Source organism: Lasiosphaeria miniovina, assembly GCF_030549165.1.
Source record: "Lasiosphaeria miniovina strain SMH2392-1A chromosome Unknown B0T26scaffold_5, whole genome shotgun sequence".
In the NCBI taxonomy this organism is placed as follows: Eukaryota; Fungi; Ascomycota; class Sordariomycetes; order Sordariales; family Lasiosphaeriaceae; genus Lasiosphaeria; species Lasiosphaeria miniovina.
In genome coordinates, this window is record NW_026848224.1 from 1,391,745 (window position 1) to 1,405,658 (window position 13,914).

General features: G+C 55.4%; 7 protein-coding genes across 7 annotated transcripts; 2 read left to right on the forward strand and 5 right to left on the reverse strand.

Moving 5' to 3' along the window:
* Positions 1-225: 225 nt before the first annotated feature.
* B0T26DRAFT_715239 (uncharacterized protein) lies at positions 226-835 on the reverse strand. Its single transcript, XM_060442232.1, has one exon. The coding sequence runs from the start codon at positions 621-623 to the stop codon at positions 273-275; it is 351 nt and encodes a 116-aa protein (XP_060294096.1). The 5' UTR covers positions 624-835; the 3' UTR covers positions 226-272.
* B0T26DRAFT_677193 (uncharacterized protein) lies at positions 806-1,433 on the reverse strand (the record flags this gene model as incomplete). Its single annotated transcript, XM_060440072.1, has 5 exons — positions 806-841; positions 896-905; positions 1,022-1,158; positions 1,198-1,389; positions 1,431-1,433. The coding sequence occupies 5 exons, from the start codon at positions 1,431-1,433 to the stop codon at positions 806-808; spliced, it is 378 nt and encodes a 125-aa protein (XP_060294097.1).
* Positions 1,434-2,397: 964 nt separating this feature from the next.
* Positions 2,398-2,929, forward strand: B0T26DRAFT_345046 (uncharacterized protein). The gene is made up of 3 exons (XM_060434514.1): positions 2,398-2,704; positions 2,768-2,803; positions 2,861-2,929. Exon 1 carries the CDS (start codon positions 2,486-2,488, stop codon positions 2,702-2,704), a length of 219 nt encoding a protein of 72 aa, XP_060294098.1. The 5' UTR covers positions 2,398-2,485; the 3' UTR covers positions 2,768-2,803; positions 2,861-2,929.
* A 1,722-nt stretch (positions 2,930-4,651) lies between these two features.
* On the reverse strand, positions 4,652-5,853 carry B0T26DRAFT_780481 (cytochrome P450; the record flags this gene model as incomplete). The annotated part of the gene is given in 3 exon segments (XM_060446691.1): positions 4,652-4,868; positions 4,928-5,538; positions 5,555-5,853. Coding segments are annotated over 3 exon segments (1,023 nt in total), but the record flags the coding sequence as incomplete, so codon positions are not given.
* A 222-nt stretch (positions 5,854-6,075) lies between these two features.
* Positions 6,076-7,888, reverse strand: B0T26DRAFT_780485 (uncharacterized protein). The gene is made up of 2 exons (XM_060446692.1): positions 6,591-7,888; positions 6,076-6,514 (listed from the first exon to the last, which is right to left on the reverse strand). The coding sequence occupies exons 1-2, from the start codon at positions 7,852-7,854 to the stop codon at positions 6,414-6,416; spliced, it is 1,365 nt and encodes a 454-aa protein (XP_060294100.1). The 5' UTR covers positions 7,855-7,888; the 3' UTR covers positions 6,076-6,413.
* Positions 7,889-10,508: 2,620 nt separating this feature from the next.
* Positions 10,509-12,147, forward strand: B0T26DRAFT_677196 (uncharacterized protein; the record flags this gene model as incomplete). The annotated part of the gene is made up of 3 exons (XM_060440073.1): positions 10,509-10,939; positions 11,022-11,270; positions 11,352-12,147. The coding sequence occupies 3 exons, from the start codon at positions 10,509-10,511 to the stop codon at positions 12,145-12,147; spliced, it is 1,476 nt and encodes a 491-aa protein (XP_060294101.1).
* A 900-nt stretch (positions 12,148-13,047) lies between these two features.
* Positions 13,048-13,914, reverse strand: B0T26DRAFT_677197 (uncharacterized protein; the record flags this gene model as incomplete). The annotated part of the gene is made up of 1 exon (XM_060440074.1): positions 13,048-13,914. One exon carries the CDS (start codon positions 13,912-13,914, stop codon positions 13,048-13,050), a length of 867 nt encoding a protein of 288 aa, XP_060294102.1.

A 13,914-nucleotide genomic window follows, 5' to 3' on the forward strand; every position in this document is an offset into this window, starting at 1 on the left:
GGCGTCGTGGGTAGGGGACTCGGACTTGGAGCGTTCGGAAGGCAGTTCGCCAGGGAATTAGTAAACGCTGCCGTTGCTCGAGTGCGTCTGTTCCACGTTCTTCAGGATAGCCGGTCTGGAATAGTCAGGCTGTGAATTATCTGTAGCCTTGATAGCCTGGCGCTCTCGGAATAAAAACCCTAAACGACAAAGCGCTGCCTTTCCCCGTTCTTCCCTCGCGTGTGCGTGCTACTTTCTCTCCCGCCCCCAAATCATCCCGAGCCAGGTACGTGTTAATTCCATGATGAGAAGTTACATGATGAATGCAGAGGGATATATTTTGTCGACCCCTCACGGCCGTGTCCAATATTTTCTCCCATAGAAGCGTTGTGGAATATCATCCAATAGCATCTCCTCTCGCTCCTTCCGCCCATACAATGCAAACCTGTCTCGTCGGTAGTGAACTGGAGGAGCGACGCCGCCGTCAGCCGAATGTCGCCGACGAGAACCGGCCAGGCATAGCTGTACCAGTGCCTCGACACTGTGAGACGGCCCAGGTCCTGTCGGAAGGACTTGGCGCCAACGGGGCCAAATACTTGCAGGAGAAGCTCTGGGGGCAGGCTCATTAACTCTATTTGTGGCATTTCGAGCCGATATTCTATAACTAATCAAGAGCAAAATTCATATGCACTTTCAGAGCCGTCACTCAACTGAACAGCGCCACAAGCAGTGGCCCAGCTCGGGAACACTTTCGTGAGAGGAGGGGTTGAGATTGATTGATTATTGGCGCGGAGAAACGAACATCCGATGTCAGCAAGGCAACCAGTTAGGCGACTCTCCCGTCAGACATCCGCTCCTGTGCCTGTGGCGAAATCAGACCTAGCGTGTTTTCTAGAACTGGGAGCAGACACCTTACTATTAAAGACCTAGGGCCTATGTTAATAGACTCTATATTGTAAGAGTAATTACGGTACGTACTCATATCTAGGCACATATATAAGGTGATGAGGGCAAATCTTTGCTCCCGTGGCATCCCCGGCACCATATCCGCCGCCTCCTGGAATATGAGGCCCCCAGCTCCGGAAGTTGAACCTCGGTCTCAATATAGTCGGGTGTGTTGAAGGTTGTCGTGAACAGCGGGTGCGCAATCTCGCTGAAGCTGTTGAGCACCGTCCAGCACTGGAAACGTAAAATGAAGTAGTCAAAATGAATCTCTACCGTCTCGTCGCCCAGCTCAAATGCTAGGGCCTCGATCAGCTTCGCTGGCGATAGTGCGTGGTAGTCCCAAAGTCCTTGCGCCCGGCGGCTCTTGATAAAGTCCTTGATTGGGACCTCGTAGCGCGGTGGTATGTTTCGCGCGGCTGTCGGGTCAGCTGGAGCCGCGCCTGGGCGAGACCCAGACCAGCCATGCTGTATTGCCAGTAGCTGCTTGTCAGCTGCGCTTGGGCTACCATTTTTTGTCGCAATAGGAGCAGCAGCTTGAACTGTGGCCGAATTGTGGTTTGCGGATGGTTTGCGGATGGTTTGCGGATCGGTGCCAGAGGTGTTGCGCGTCAACGAGGGCTATCAAATGCAAATAGAAGAGAGGTTTGGCCATGAATTGCACCGTCAAATGGCCATAATTTGAATTGCCCAATCATTTTTAAAGTGTCTGACGTGATTGTGCTGGGACGTTACCAGAAAACGAGAGGAAAATGTCGACTGTAATTTTCGGCCTCACATAACGTATTTTATATGCGAGCGGCGAATATAAGTGTTGGAATTTGTCAAGCAGAAGGGCCTCAAAGGTTCTAGATAGAGACTTCGCCACCAACTTCGCCACCACAATAGTAGTATAAGAACGGGCTTTCTGGCACTGCCAGAAAGCTAGAGAGAAGAACAGACATCTACAATCCATCACTTGAACCACCAGTTTTCGGCGTACAGCCACGCCCTGTTGAGTCCAGTACCGGTACCCTGGTGAATCCAACAATAAGCGAGCGGCGAATTTCTAACCAGCCTACCACAACTATCCTCAATTAAACCACCACAACACTAGGTGTTCGTGGTATTCTAACCACGCAGAGGTGCCTGCAGGTCGAAGGTGTGGTAGTACTATCGGTAGGAAAAATGGATCCCCACGGTGGTTTCCTACGTAGTAAAGTGGTCTAGTCATACTACCTCGTCTGAATATGTTATTTGATGGAATCGTGCGGTAGATCCCTACACTGCTAATTCTAATAGCGTGCTCGCTTGATCGTAGCCACTCCGTGCCTGCCGTGCCGGTCCGTCCGATAAATTAGTTGCCTGCTAGTGCCGATCCAGGCCTCCGTACTACCAAGAGTTCGTATTCGTAGAGCGTACGAAAGGAGCAGGAGTCCCGGAAGGTACGTCCTTTCAGGCCATCCACCTAGGTATAAATAAGTACCTTTCCCTTCCTGTCCTCTTCTTCTTCGTGCCGCGCCGCTCGCTCGCTCTCTCCGCGCGCGCGGTTTCCTGCCCTCTTCCAGCCGCTCTCTCTCTCTCTATGCGCGCGCGGTTCCCTGCCCTCTTCTCAGCAGAATGGCTCTCGTCCCTGTTGGCGACTCTGGCGGTGCCGTGCCTATCCTCAATGGAGGTACGGTGTCGACTGTCCTCTTCGGCTCTGTCCCATATCGTACCGAGGCGGATGGGTCCATCTGGATCCTCATTCCCACTACCTATAATAGTAATCGTCGTCTCCTTCTCGCTTTCTCTATTAATATAAGTTCTACCCTCGAGAGTCTCTCTTTTTGTTATACGATTAGTTAATAGTAGCTAGGATAATAAGCGTCGCCTAATTTCGATATCCGCGGTTAATACCGAGGTACGCGTATCCGAGGCCGACTTCGCCAACTTGGATATCTTTACTAAGATTATCTAGCGGGAGTCGTACTTCCGGGCCCTGCTTATCCAGTCGCACGGATAGCGCGCTCGCCGTTACCCGCAGAAGTGCGGCAACCTAGAGGCGTTCCCTAAGTTCCGGTATTACGTACGTAGGCCTAGTTAATAGGACGGCGCCTAGACTGAGTATGTCTAGTAATCGCGCGGGTCTTAATGCTCGTACTACTACGGGCTCAGTATCCGGTACCGATTCGCCCTCGAGCGGCGGCGATAGCTCGTACGACAGCTCTCCTCGCTCTAGTCCTAACTAGCGTGTCACGGCAGGTGCAGACAGCTGACCAGATTTGGGTAGTGGTCCGTGCACACCATAGCCACGTGACCCACATCACAACCCACTTCCCCTGCGCCCCGCCTAGGCCTTGGAAGCTTTCTTTCCTTTTTCCTTCTTTAGCTTTAGATTCTACGAATACAGCACCACATTGCAGCCCTGCCTCTCTACAGTTGACTGTGCGGTGACATAGCGGGCTATTACTAGATAACGGGCCCTTCCTTACTCTAGTTCAGGTTCGCGCTTGAACCCTCTTATACTTACGGAATAAATCTATCTCCTTCCCTAGTTTAGGTTCGCGCCTAGTCTTTTCGTACGATCGCGGGAGATTTCTTTATATTTCTTATACGAGGCACGGCGATGTATGAAAGGTGATGAATTGTTTGAGAAAGCCAAAATTTATCGGCACGCAGGCGGGAAATCTATATGGCATAGATAGGGTGGACCCGGCTGGGCCATGTTTGGCCTGTGCCCAGTACATTTCTTAGGTTAGGCTAGTTTCCTAGGGTAGTATAGGGGGTAATTCGTATGCTCCTCTAGATCTGTGAGTTTTCGCGAATTGGCTGGAATATCGCGTCGTGAAGGCCGACCGGCGCGTTGATAGCGAAGTGTTGTTTTGGAACCTTGTACAGATTGGCTGTGGAAAGAATATTGGGGTTCTTACTATTTTGGATTGATTTGGGAGCTAAGATTACCCTAGCTTCTTTTGAAGGGGTAGCCATAGCTTGTTGTGGTAGAATTGAGGATCAAAGATGCGTCGCGTCGCGGGGAAAATTCGCCGTTCGCTTATATTCGCCGCTCGCTTATAAAATACGTTACGCCAATCAACACCTTTTTCCAACCTTCCAAATCCTCAACGCAGCATTCCACAACAGCGCATTAATGGGAGCGGCTACAAATTAGTGGTCTGAATGAAGCCATTTTGACCTATGCGAATTCGAGGAGTGTATTTTACTATCGATAAAATGTGTAGAGTGTATTTTACTGTCGATAAAATGTGTAAGGGTTTAAGACGGTATTATTTTCACCAAGCTGTATTCGTATCGGAGCTAAGGGAATGTTAAAAGGGAAACGGGACAGGAATTTTTGGCCTAAGAAGAGGGTCTTGGCGTTGACATAAATTTGAGTCGGAAGAGAAAAGGATTTTATCAGATAACTTGACGCGTTTAGCCCATAGGAAGATGACCTCTTTGAATTTTAATACATCACCAATTTGCAGCTGCGCGTATATATACATGGTCGGAAGGCTAGTTGACGATTTGGAAGGTTTGGTAAAACCTGCAAATTGAGTGTAAACAACGTCCGTCTTCCTCTCTCATTTTCCCATGCATGCCACAAGTGGCACAAGGAGTTTCCCTCCACGCGAGCCAAGTTGGCACAGAAGAGGAAAAGGCAGTGCCGTAGGGGGCCGATCTAAGGGAGCCTGGTGGCCTTTGCTCAGGCCTCTCCGAGTCGTTACCTCCGATAACGGCTGAATAAACCCATTACACCTTAGTACGTATCCTTTTTCGAAGATGAATCTTAACTTGTCATCCCGTCTCCAAAATCTCCCAAAAACAAAAAAAGAAATGGACATCGATACAACTTCAAGTGCCCCTAGCTCTCTCTCACCACGCCACTAGCAGCTTCTGGATGCCCACGTCCTTTGTCAGCGGTGTGTATTCCAGCCTGTCGATGTCCGTCGGCAGCTCGAGGTCTGGCAGCTGCTTGAACAGCGTGGCTGTTCCGAGACAATTAATCAGCGGCACCCTTTCCCAATATTTCACCTCAAAGACTCACAAAACACAGCGATTAGCTCCGCCTTAGCCAGCGTCTCGGCGATGCAGCGGTGGGCGCCAAACCCAAAACCAAGCGCGCCCTCGCCGTCGCGCCACGTGCGGTGCATGTCGAAGACGTCGGGGTCGTCGAACACAAACTCGTCGCGGTCCGCCGACTGGTTCGACGCGATGATGCCCTCGCCCGCCCGCACCGTCCTGCCGCCGATTTCGACGTCCTCCTTGGCCGCCCGCCGGATCGCAGCTGCGCCGGGTGCTGCAGCAGCGTCACCACGCCCTGGTTTGTGGATGGTCAGTTTCACACTGTCTAGGGGTTTGAATTGGCGGGACAACAAGCAGTAAAGCCTCACCAGCGCAATCATGTTGACCATAGTGGCGTTGCCCGCGACGAGCAACAGAAACGCTATCTGCACGGCCTCGGCCTTGTCGAGGTGGCCCGACTTGGCCTGCTTCTCGACCAGGCTGGTGATCAGGTCGTTCTTGGGCTGCTGCGATCGCTTGTCAACGAGGCGTGCCAGTAGTCGAGGAGGGTTCTGGCAGGCGAGAAATAAGCACTTGTAGCGCGCAGTGGAAACACAACAACAATGGGGCTGGCTCAGAGAGAAAGAAAACTCACTGGTTCGCCGACGACGCCTCGACGAGATCGACCGGCCGCTCCCCATCAGCCACCATCTGCTCCAACAACCCATCCACCGTGCGCTGGATATACGGTTTCAGCGCCTCCACCGCCTCCAACGCCTCCCTCGAGAAGAACCCTTCAACCATACTGCGCTGGCGCGCGTGCGCGGCGCCGTCCATGTCGACAAACGTGGGCCGGTTGCTGCGCGCGGCTTGCTTGCCGCCAGCCCCGAGCTCGGGGAAGCCGGGCCGCGCGTGCGCTCCTTGGACAGCCGGTCGTCGGTTGCCGCCGCGCACACGTCGCGGTACTTGGACGACGACGCACTCTGAGAATGAGGTTCGTGGCTGGAACTAGATGCAGCTGGGTGACTCTGATTCACAGCCGCTGCGTGCCTTTCAGAAGATCCCCGTAAGTTGGGCTTCTGGGAACGGTCGACCGATGTGTCCCCACACTCAATATTCGGTGCTGGAATATGTCGAGACGAAGTTTTCTTCCGAGGGGGGGGGGGGGGTGGGGAATAATATTTTGTTGTAGCATTGGAGCCGGGTTACGCCGTCAGTCGTCAACATGCCGTCAGCTAGATCTACGCATTTGAGTTGGAGTCCTCATCTTACTGTCGAGAAATAACGTCGAGGACGTGTCAACTAGGTTTCTTTGATGAGATACAGCTCTGGGGCCGGGTCGTATACACATGTCCAATAACTTTTACGGCCCTACCAAGCTTCTAGATCACCGCCCAGAGCTATAGGCTTCGGGAAAATGAGAGAAGCCTGCTTATTTGTACTTTATTACCGAAGCATAGTCCCCGATTCTAAGATCCAACCTACCAGGTCCCTCAAATCAACTGGCCGCCAGACACAGTTTCTTCACGCTACTCCTTCTCAGTCGAGACAGAGTCACGGCTATCGACTTCCCAAGTCGGGGTCGAGCCAGCATGCGCCGCGCGACGTCTCATGTAGCCCTTACACGCGTCTGTCACAGCATTCCGATCAGCCACAGCATTCCAGTCAGCCACGGCGAGCATTTGCGCAGGAAGCGAACGACTTACCCCACCAGAGGTCGGCGTTTGCGATCAGGGGCGAGATCAAGAGGGTGAGGGCGACAACCTGGCCGAAGCCAAACTCGTCCTCTTTCCCAGCGTCCTCGGGGGCCTGGCAGCTCCTGCCAATGTCGCGCCAGTGGAACGCGTACCACGTCTGGTAGACGAACCAGAACATGTTGGCCAAGTGGGCCGTGGCAGGGAAGAACAGGTACAGGTACAGCATGGATACGAACAGCCAGACGGGCGTCCACACGAGCAGCTGGAGAAGCAGCGACGCCACGCCGCCAACCGCAGCAACCCAAGCCCGCTTGCGCAGCGCTTCCGCGGTGCCCTCGCACGTCCTCCCGATGGGCGGCGCCGCCCAGCCGACAAACAGCTCAACGTAGTAATACATCAGAACCGCACAGTGGGGGAACAGCGACGCGGTGTCGATGACGGCGCCGACGAGCGACAGCGCAAATAGCACGACGGACGCGCGCGAGTCGGCCTCGGTCAAGTCCCAGAACGGGCCCGGGCCGGCGTAAACCTGCTCGGCAAAATATAGACGGTCGTCGCGGCGGACCTCGATGAACGAGACGAGCGCCACGAGCGCCCACATGACGGCCAGGCGCACGGCGCGCTTGACGGGCCCGTTGCCGGCGTCCAGCAGCGCGGTACGCGCCGTCAGCATGCCGGCCGTCGACGTCAGCCACGCCAGCCACGCCATCTCGTCCGCCACGAGGTAGTGCGCCTGCGTGATGTCCTTCTTGACTATCGCTGCCACGCACACGGCGATGCCCGTCGCGAACTGCGTGTCGGCGAGCGAGAAGAGCGTCGCCTGGAGCGCGGATGGCGGCGGAAGCTGGGGGGCTGCAGCGGCGTGGCTGCCTTTGGGTCCCCACGGGGCTGGGTCGCCATCTTCATCTGCACCGCCCTGCGGCGGCCGCGGTGTTGGTTCGCCGTCCCTGCCGTCGAGGTATTTCCTGGCGTCCTCGAGCGTGGGCCACTTCCGCTGTGGTTCTGCGGCAGCAGCTGGTGTCGCAGCAGCTGGTGGCGGAGGGATAAGCGGATCAGGGCAGGGCACCAGCATGCGCGCAAAGGCAAAGTCGCCGTCGAGCCAGTTGCGGTGCAGTTGGACGGTGGCGAGCACCATGACCAGCGTGCCCGTGACGAGGAACGACGCCAGCACGCCGATGCCCGCGATGTCCGGGTCCGGCTCGATATAGCCGACCGCGTCCGAGAGCCCGCAGAGCTCGGGCGCATCCATCCATCCGAGAAACGACGTCGCCATCTGTGGCGGAACAAGGGAAACAGGGGATCGCGGCTGATGGAGAGAGAATGAATGATGTTGGGGACGGCACCGCAATCGGCGGCTCAAAAGAGGATCCGGCGATGGGCGGGTTCCGCAACAGCGCGTTACGGCGACGGGACTAGCCCATTCTCGAATCCGACGCGGTTATCGCCACCACTGCCGCTCGTGCATAAGATAATAGGGTGTGTTGCGAGTGCTGTCCCCATTGGATTTGGAGCTGTTCTGTCTCACACCTATCACAGGCCGCGCTGCAAATGACACCACCAGCTGATGATCATTGCTCAATCCAGGACTGCTCAATCCAGGATTGCTCAATCCAGGGCGCAGGCAGGTCTGCTCGATGATTCAGTTTGCTTGATTATCCTGGTAAAACATTTCCCTGTGACTTTGGATTGTTCAGCTAACTTGTGGATTTATTTTCTTTTGTTTCCTCTCGGAGCGCCTTGCACAGTTGAATCTACCGTGTGTTGTCAAACTGGGTGCGCTGGTAGTGCTGCCTTGGCCAGGCGACCCGAACATCGACCTTTTTACCTTCTTTTTACTTCAACTATTCCGACCTTCGTACAGACTGACCTCCTTTTTTTTCCTCGATCGATCTTCCTACTACGAAGCCAGCCGATCTTTTTGATCTTTCGGATCCTTCCGACCGTCAAGATGGACCCCGCAACGACCCAAATAAGGTCACGATAGCTGAAGACAAGCTTCAAGGCCTGAAGCAGGAGAATGACTTCTTGGCTTCCTACCTGGCCCGGTTTGAGCGCCTTATGTCGTCTGGAATTGACCCACTTTTCATGGAATTGGACAGGCCCTGGTTGACATGCCTCTGAGCTTCCTTCATTCTTGACTCGGAATGTCCTCATTTCATTCGGAATGCCCTCTTTCGGGCTGCGCCTCCCTTGTCCTCTCTTCATGAGTATAAGGAAGCGTTCTTTTCTGTACTTTTAGACCTATTGAGCAGACAATTCAATGCGCTGTCAACTTCGATCGCGTGCAACACCTTATGTATAAATCAAAGGCTAACAAGTGGTCTGATCAAGCGAAGATCGCTATGTTGCGTAAGGGACTCAACTCAAGCACGCGCGACCGCCTCAACGCCTAGGTTATCATGCCTATAGACTATAACAGCTTCGTCAAGATGCTCCAGAAGCTGGGAAACCCTGGCGGTGGTCATACCGGTCCACCCAGCCTACTTACAAAGGACCGCTCAGATAAGATGGACATTGGCCACAACACTGTTGACGACGTGGAATACATCACGGACTCGAACGAAGAGCCCCAAGGCCGCGAGTATATCAAGAAGCATGCCCTGCATGCCCTACAGGCTGAGAAGGACTGGATGGATCAACAATTTTAAGATGACCTGTCTGACTGACTGGTCTGCCACTCTCTGTACAACAACAATTCCCTGAACACCTGTACACTACTCATTACACCTGCCCTGCAGCTGCGAACGACTGTCAATAGCTCGACTGACAGTTCCTGACGGTCCGTTGACAACAACTTCGACTTCAAATGCGGAAACCCCAGATTTGAACGATTCAGGCCTACGGCTTGACCTGACGGTTTTCCAAGGATGGATTTGAACGCCTCGGGGCGAGGCTTTTTCGTGGGGGGGATGATGTCACGGTCGCCACAGGGCTCATGTGACAGGATTGATTCTATTGGCTGCATTGTGCTTAGAGTGTGGCCTGTGCGCACTGAGCACCACAACCTATTTCCCCGCGCCCTGCGCGGACCCCGCGATAGATTCCTTTCTCTTCCTTAGCTTTAAATCCACATTCGTTACTGCCTTCAACCATTGACATCCCTACTGCGTAAGGCGGGCCGTCACAAGTAGAGACTGTTATGTTGGGCCTGGTGCCTCCCTTTCTTCCATTCGGTAATTCTCCCGAAAACCCCAGTCCAACTTGAACCAATGGACGAGAAGGCGGGCTCTCATCCCACAATGGGTAGTCGGAAGCAAGCAGTCGGAAGCAAGTAGTCGGAAGCAAGGCAGACACTGGAACTGACTCAGGATGAAAGGGTGAGAGAAGAGAGCGAGAACAGATAACCCGAGAAGGTGGGGGTTCGAAAAAGGCGGCGGATAGCAGCGCGGAATGAGGACTGGCCGACTGGAGAAGATTTTGGAGAAAGAGAAAATCGGTGACAGACTTACAATCCATTGGGTGAGTCGTGCGCTGGGTTAGTTTTCAGGTGACTGCAGAGGAGCAGCGCTCGCTGCAGAGGCAGCATTGTGAGGGGAGGGGCGGCACCAACTGCCAATGGACGAGCATCAGAGCAGCGCATTACATCAAGCAAACATACAACCTGGCACCTCTTTCATTCGCCGTCCTCGGCTGTATGCACGCAGCGAGAGCGCACTTTCTGCGGACCCAGAAGATTCGATGCCTGCCTAAGGTAGACGTGCATGGTGCGAGGCGTACAGCACGGCAGACTATGAGAACTTCCCTGTGGTCGTGGACTGATATGTTTATCTGACCGAATAACATCGCACTACCTCCTTACTTGACTACGTTCCCACCTGACAACTCTACCTAACCACAATCTCCCTGAGCTTTCTCTGTGCCTGACTACACAGGGGCTCGGACGACAGTCATCCACCCCCCCCCGCTCACACAGTTCGTCACTCGCAAATGGATCCCTTCTCCATCGGTGTGGGCTGTCTTGCGCTGCTCGGGGCCGTGAAAGAAGTAACGGCACACTTGTCAGCATTCACCAAGGCCTTTCACGAAGCACGACCCGAGATGCTCGCCGTCAGTAGACACGTGCAGGAGCTGGAAAACATTTTGCAGCTGCTGGAACACGACAGCAGCAGCAGCAGCAGCAGCAGCAGCAGCAGCACATGCAGCAGACTGCAAGCGTCGTTGGAGATAATCCAGACGCTGATCAACAACTGCTTCGACGTTGTGGAGGAGCTCAATAGATTTATCCAGGGATTCCAGACCAGCACACGATACGGCAGGCTGGCGTGGTCTACGAGCGGCAAAGCGGCTGTCGAGAGGATGGACAAGGCCCTACAGACCCGCATCGACCATCTCAAGCTGGCCCTCGACATCCAGTCCAAGTGGGTTCTTTGTCGCCGACATTCTTGTAGTCGAATAAACCTTTTTCTCAGAAATGCTAATTGGCTTGCTTGCTCTGCACAGTACTGTCACGCTGGACATCAAAAAGGACACGGCCGCCATCCTCGACTCCCAAAGCGTCCTCCAAGTGCACATGTCCATAATCTCTGAGCACTTGGGCCTGCGTACGAGTAAATCGTCCATGCAGCAGTTTGATGCGTCTGATCTCCCCGCTTCTTCGTACGACTACCATCCGACCAGAGAGTCGGCACTGCCCCTAGGCCACTTCCGAGGTGCTCCGATCGACACTGGCAGTGGATGGAGCCCCTCGAGGTACATCCATACCTCCCTTCCCAAGTCTAGTCAAGCCGTGATAGAGCGCATGGGCCCGATTAGCTAACACAGGCATCGCAGCAGCTCCAACTTCGATTCCGATGCCTTTACAAACACGGCAGAACCGAATTCGCCCTTGACGCCCACTGAGGACGTCCAGTGGAGTGATTCGGCCATTGGCCTGGACGAGCATTTCGAGGCGGACCACGCCGGCGGCTCACCTGGCAGCTTTGCCGGACAAGCGTCATCTCCCGTCGACAATTGCCAGCCTGGCGGCTACGATCAGCATACAGCATGCTACAGGATGCCACTGGCAAAAGAAACGCTGCCCCGTCACTCGGACGAGTCCATCGCGCCGATTTCAGTCTTCAACCCGAGCTGTCTTCCTCCATGCTACGGAACGGAGAGAGGGGCCGAATTCTCCCGAGCCCCAGAGCCAGAGATAGCATCCGCCACGACTAGACCCGCAACATCGGAGGCGCATAGAGTCCGAGAGGCGTTCCGCCGCGAAGTGGAACAACGCGCAGCCTTGAACGCCCCCGCGAAGCCCAAAGAGAGGCAGCAGAAGCCGCCTCCCGTGACTACACCGGCAGCAACAACACCGGCAGCAACAACACCAACCGGAGACCCAAGGGCTGGCCAGATCCGGGAGCAGTTCAGGCGCTCGGTGGCTGAAGTGGCTGCCACCACCCCTGCTTCCAGACGTTCCAGTAACAACACGAATGGTGGTGGGTATAATGATCCACAGAGTCACAGCACCCACACGGCAGCAGCCCCACGAGAGGAGAACCACGCATTGCTTAGAAGCAGAGACATTATCAAACAGTTCAAGGACATGGTCTGGAAGAAAAAGAAGATGGCGGGAATCGGGACGTAGCTGCTCTGGCTAGAATTTATAGTTATATGGCAAGCGGGATATGAAAATGGCATCCAAGAAAAGCGGGGTTGACTTGCCTGGACGTGGGACTTGTGAGGGAGGCTGCCTGGTAATTAATGAACGATTTCACAACAAGTATAACTTTTACTTTGGTGGAGCTCTCGCCCTACGCCTGCCACGACTGGAAGGGTGTTCTGGGCCTAGGTCTCTGGCATACCAGGGCAATCAGGTCCTAGATCGATGACGATTGAGGGCGAAAAAATGAGGGCATTCCGAAACCTTGCATCTAGGGTTCCGGGGCTCGGCGAAGGCAGTCGGCTGGCGACAGAACAACTTCGCGATGTCGAACCGCTCCTAGGAGGAGGGAATGTTTAAGTGACGCGCGCAAGCGCTAGAAAAGAAGATAAGATCTACACCTCTGTCAGGTCGTAGAAATGAGCTTTAAATGATGTGACGGCCCGCCTTACGCAGTAGGGATGTCAATGGTTGAAGGCAGTAACGAATGTGAATTTAAAGCTAAGGAAGAGAAAGGAATCTATCGCGGGGTCCGCGCAGGGCGCGGGGAAATAGGTGTGGTGCTCAGTGCGCACAGGCCACACTCTAAACACAATGCAGCCAATAGAATCAATCCTGTCACATGAGCCCTGTAGCGACCGTGACACTACTGCCCTGTCACTCTTTCGAAAACCAATGAGTAAAATTGGTGTATACCCCAACCCTGGCAAGAATTAGACTGCAGACTGCATTACGAAGTCATTCAATTCCAGGCCCACCCGCCCGTGGTCTGCAACTAGCTACCAGCCAATATTCTCCTCGCCCCCCTTTTCCTTGCCACTTCAGTCTATCCTCGTCACCGCCTGCTCGGCAGCCCAAAATGCAAAGCTGTCAACAACCCCACCCTCAGCTCCTCGGCAGGCAATCATACGCCCACTTCGTCGTCGCCGTCGCGACCACAACTTCAGACGCCAGCGGCTCAAGGCTCGAAAACGACCGCGCGCACGTGTGGCGCATATCGCCGCCGCGCACATACTGGCAGCCGTCGCAGGCGAACGCGACCGTCGACGTGACGGTAGCGGCGTACGACGTGGGGTGCAGGCGGGCTGCCGAGCACGACGCCGACACGGCCGCGAACAGGTCCTCGCGGCTGCCGCCGTCGGCGGGCATCAGGTCGAGGCTGACGTAGCACGTGCCGTCGGCGCGGTGCAGCGCGGCGAGCGCCACGGGCGTTTCCGTCGGGTGCTGGTCTGCGCGAACCGTTGGGACCGGGAGGGTGCGTGTGAGGTCGGCGAGCTGGTACGAAGACTGCGAGGCGGGCGCGGGTGTGGGTGCGCAGGTGAAGCCCCAGCGCGTCCGCGGTGTCGCGGTGACCGTGTCAACGGTGGCGGGCGGGCCCGCGCGGCCGAGCGGGCAGCGCGCGTGGTAGACGGACACGGAGAGGGCTGCGGCGCCGCGGCAGTCGACGGGCAGGTCGACGGTGGTGGTGGAAGCGAAGTCGGTGCCGCCGCCGCAGGGGTTCCTGGAGAGCAGCGAGAGCACGGCCGTCGTCTGCTGGTCGTCGCCGCCGACCGTCAGGCTGAACTGCGGGCCCGTGTACGGGTACGGGATCGCCATGTCCAGGCTGGTCCAGGTCGTCGTCGTGCTGACCGCGGCCGTCGCGAGCGTCGTGGGCACCGCGTCGGTTGTCGAGTCCGCCTTCGCCGCTGTGGTCGCCCCCAGCGCCATCAAGCCCACGGCGAGGTGCACGTTTCTGCGAAACATTGTGGCCAT

Excerpts from the sequence above, each read along its gene's own strand:
- B0T26DRAFT_715239 (XM_060442232.1), bottom strand. The coding sequence starts at position 623 with ATGCCACAAATAGAGTTAATGAGCCTGCCCCCAGAGCTTCTCCTGCAA.
- B0T26DRAFT_345046 (XM_060434514.1), top strand. The coding sequence starts at position 2,486 with ATGCGCGCGCGGTTCCCTGCCCTCTTCTCAGCAGAATGGCTCTCGTCC.
- B0T26DRAFT_780485 (XM_060446692.1), bottom strand. The coding sequence starts at position 7,854 with ATGGCGACGTCGTTTCTCGGATGGATGGATGCGCCCGAGCTCTGCGGG. Across the intron at positions 6,515-6,590 it reads AAACGCCGACCTCTGGTGGG|ACGCGTGTAAGGGCTACATG; the intron begins GTAAGTCGTTCG and ends ATGCTGTGACAG.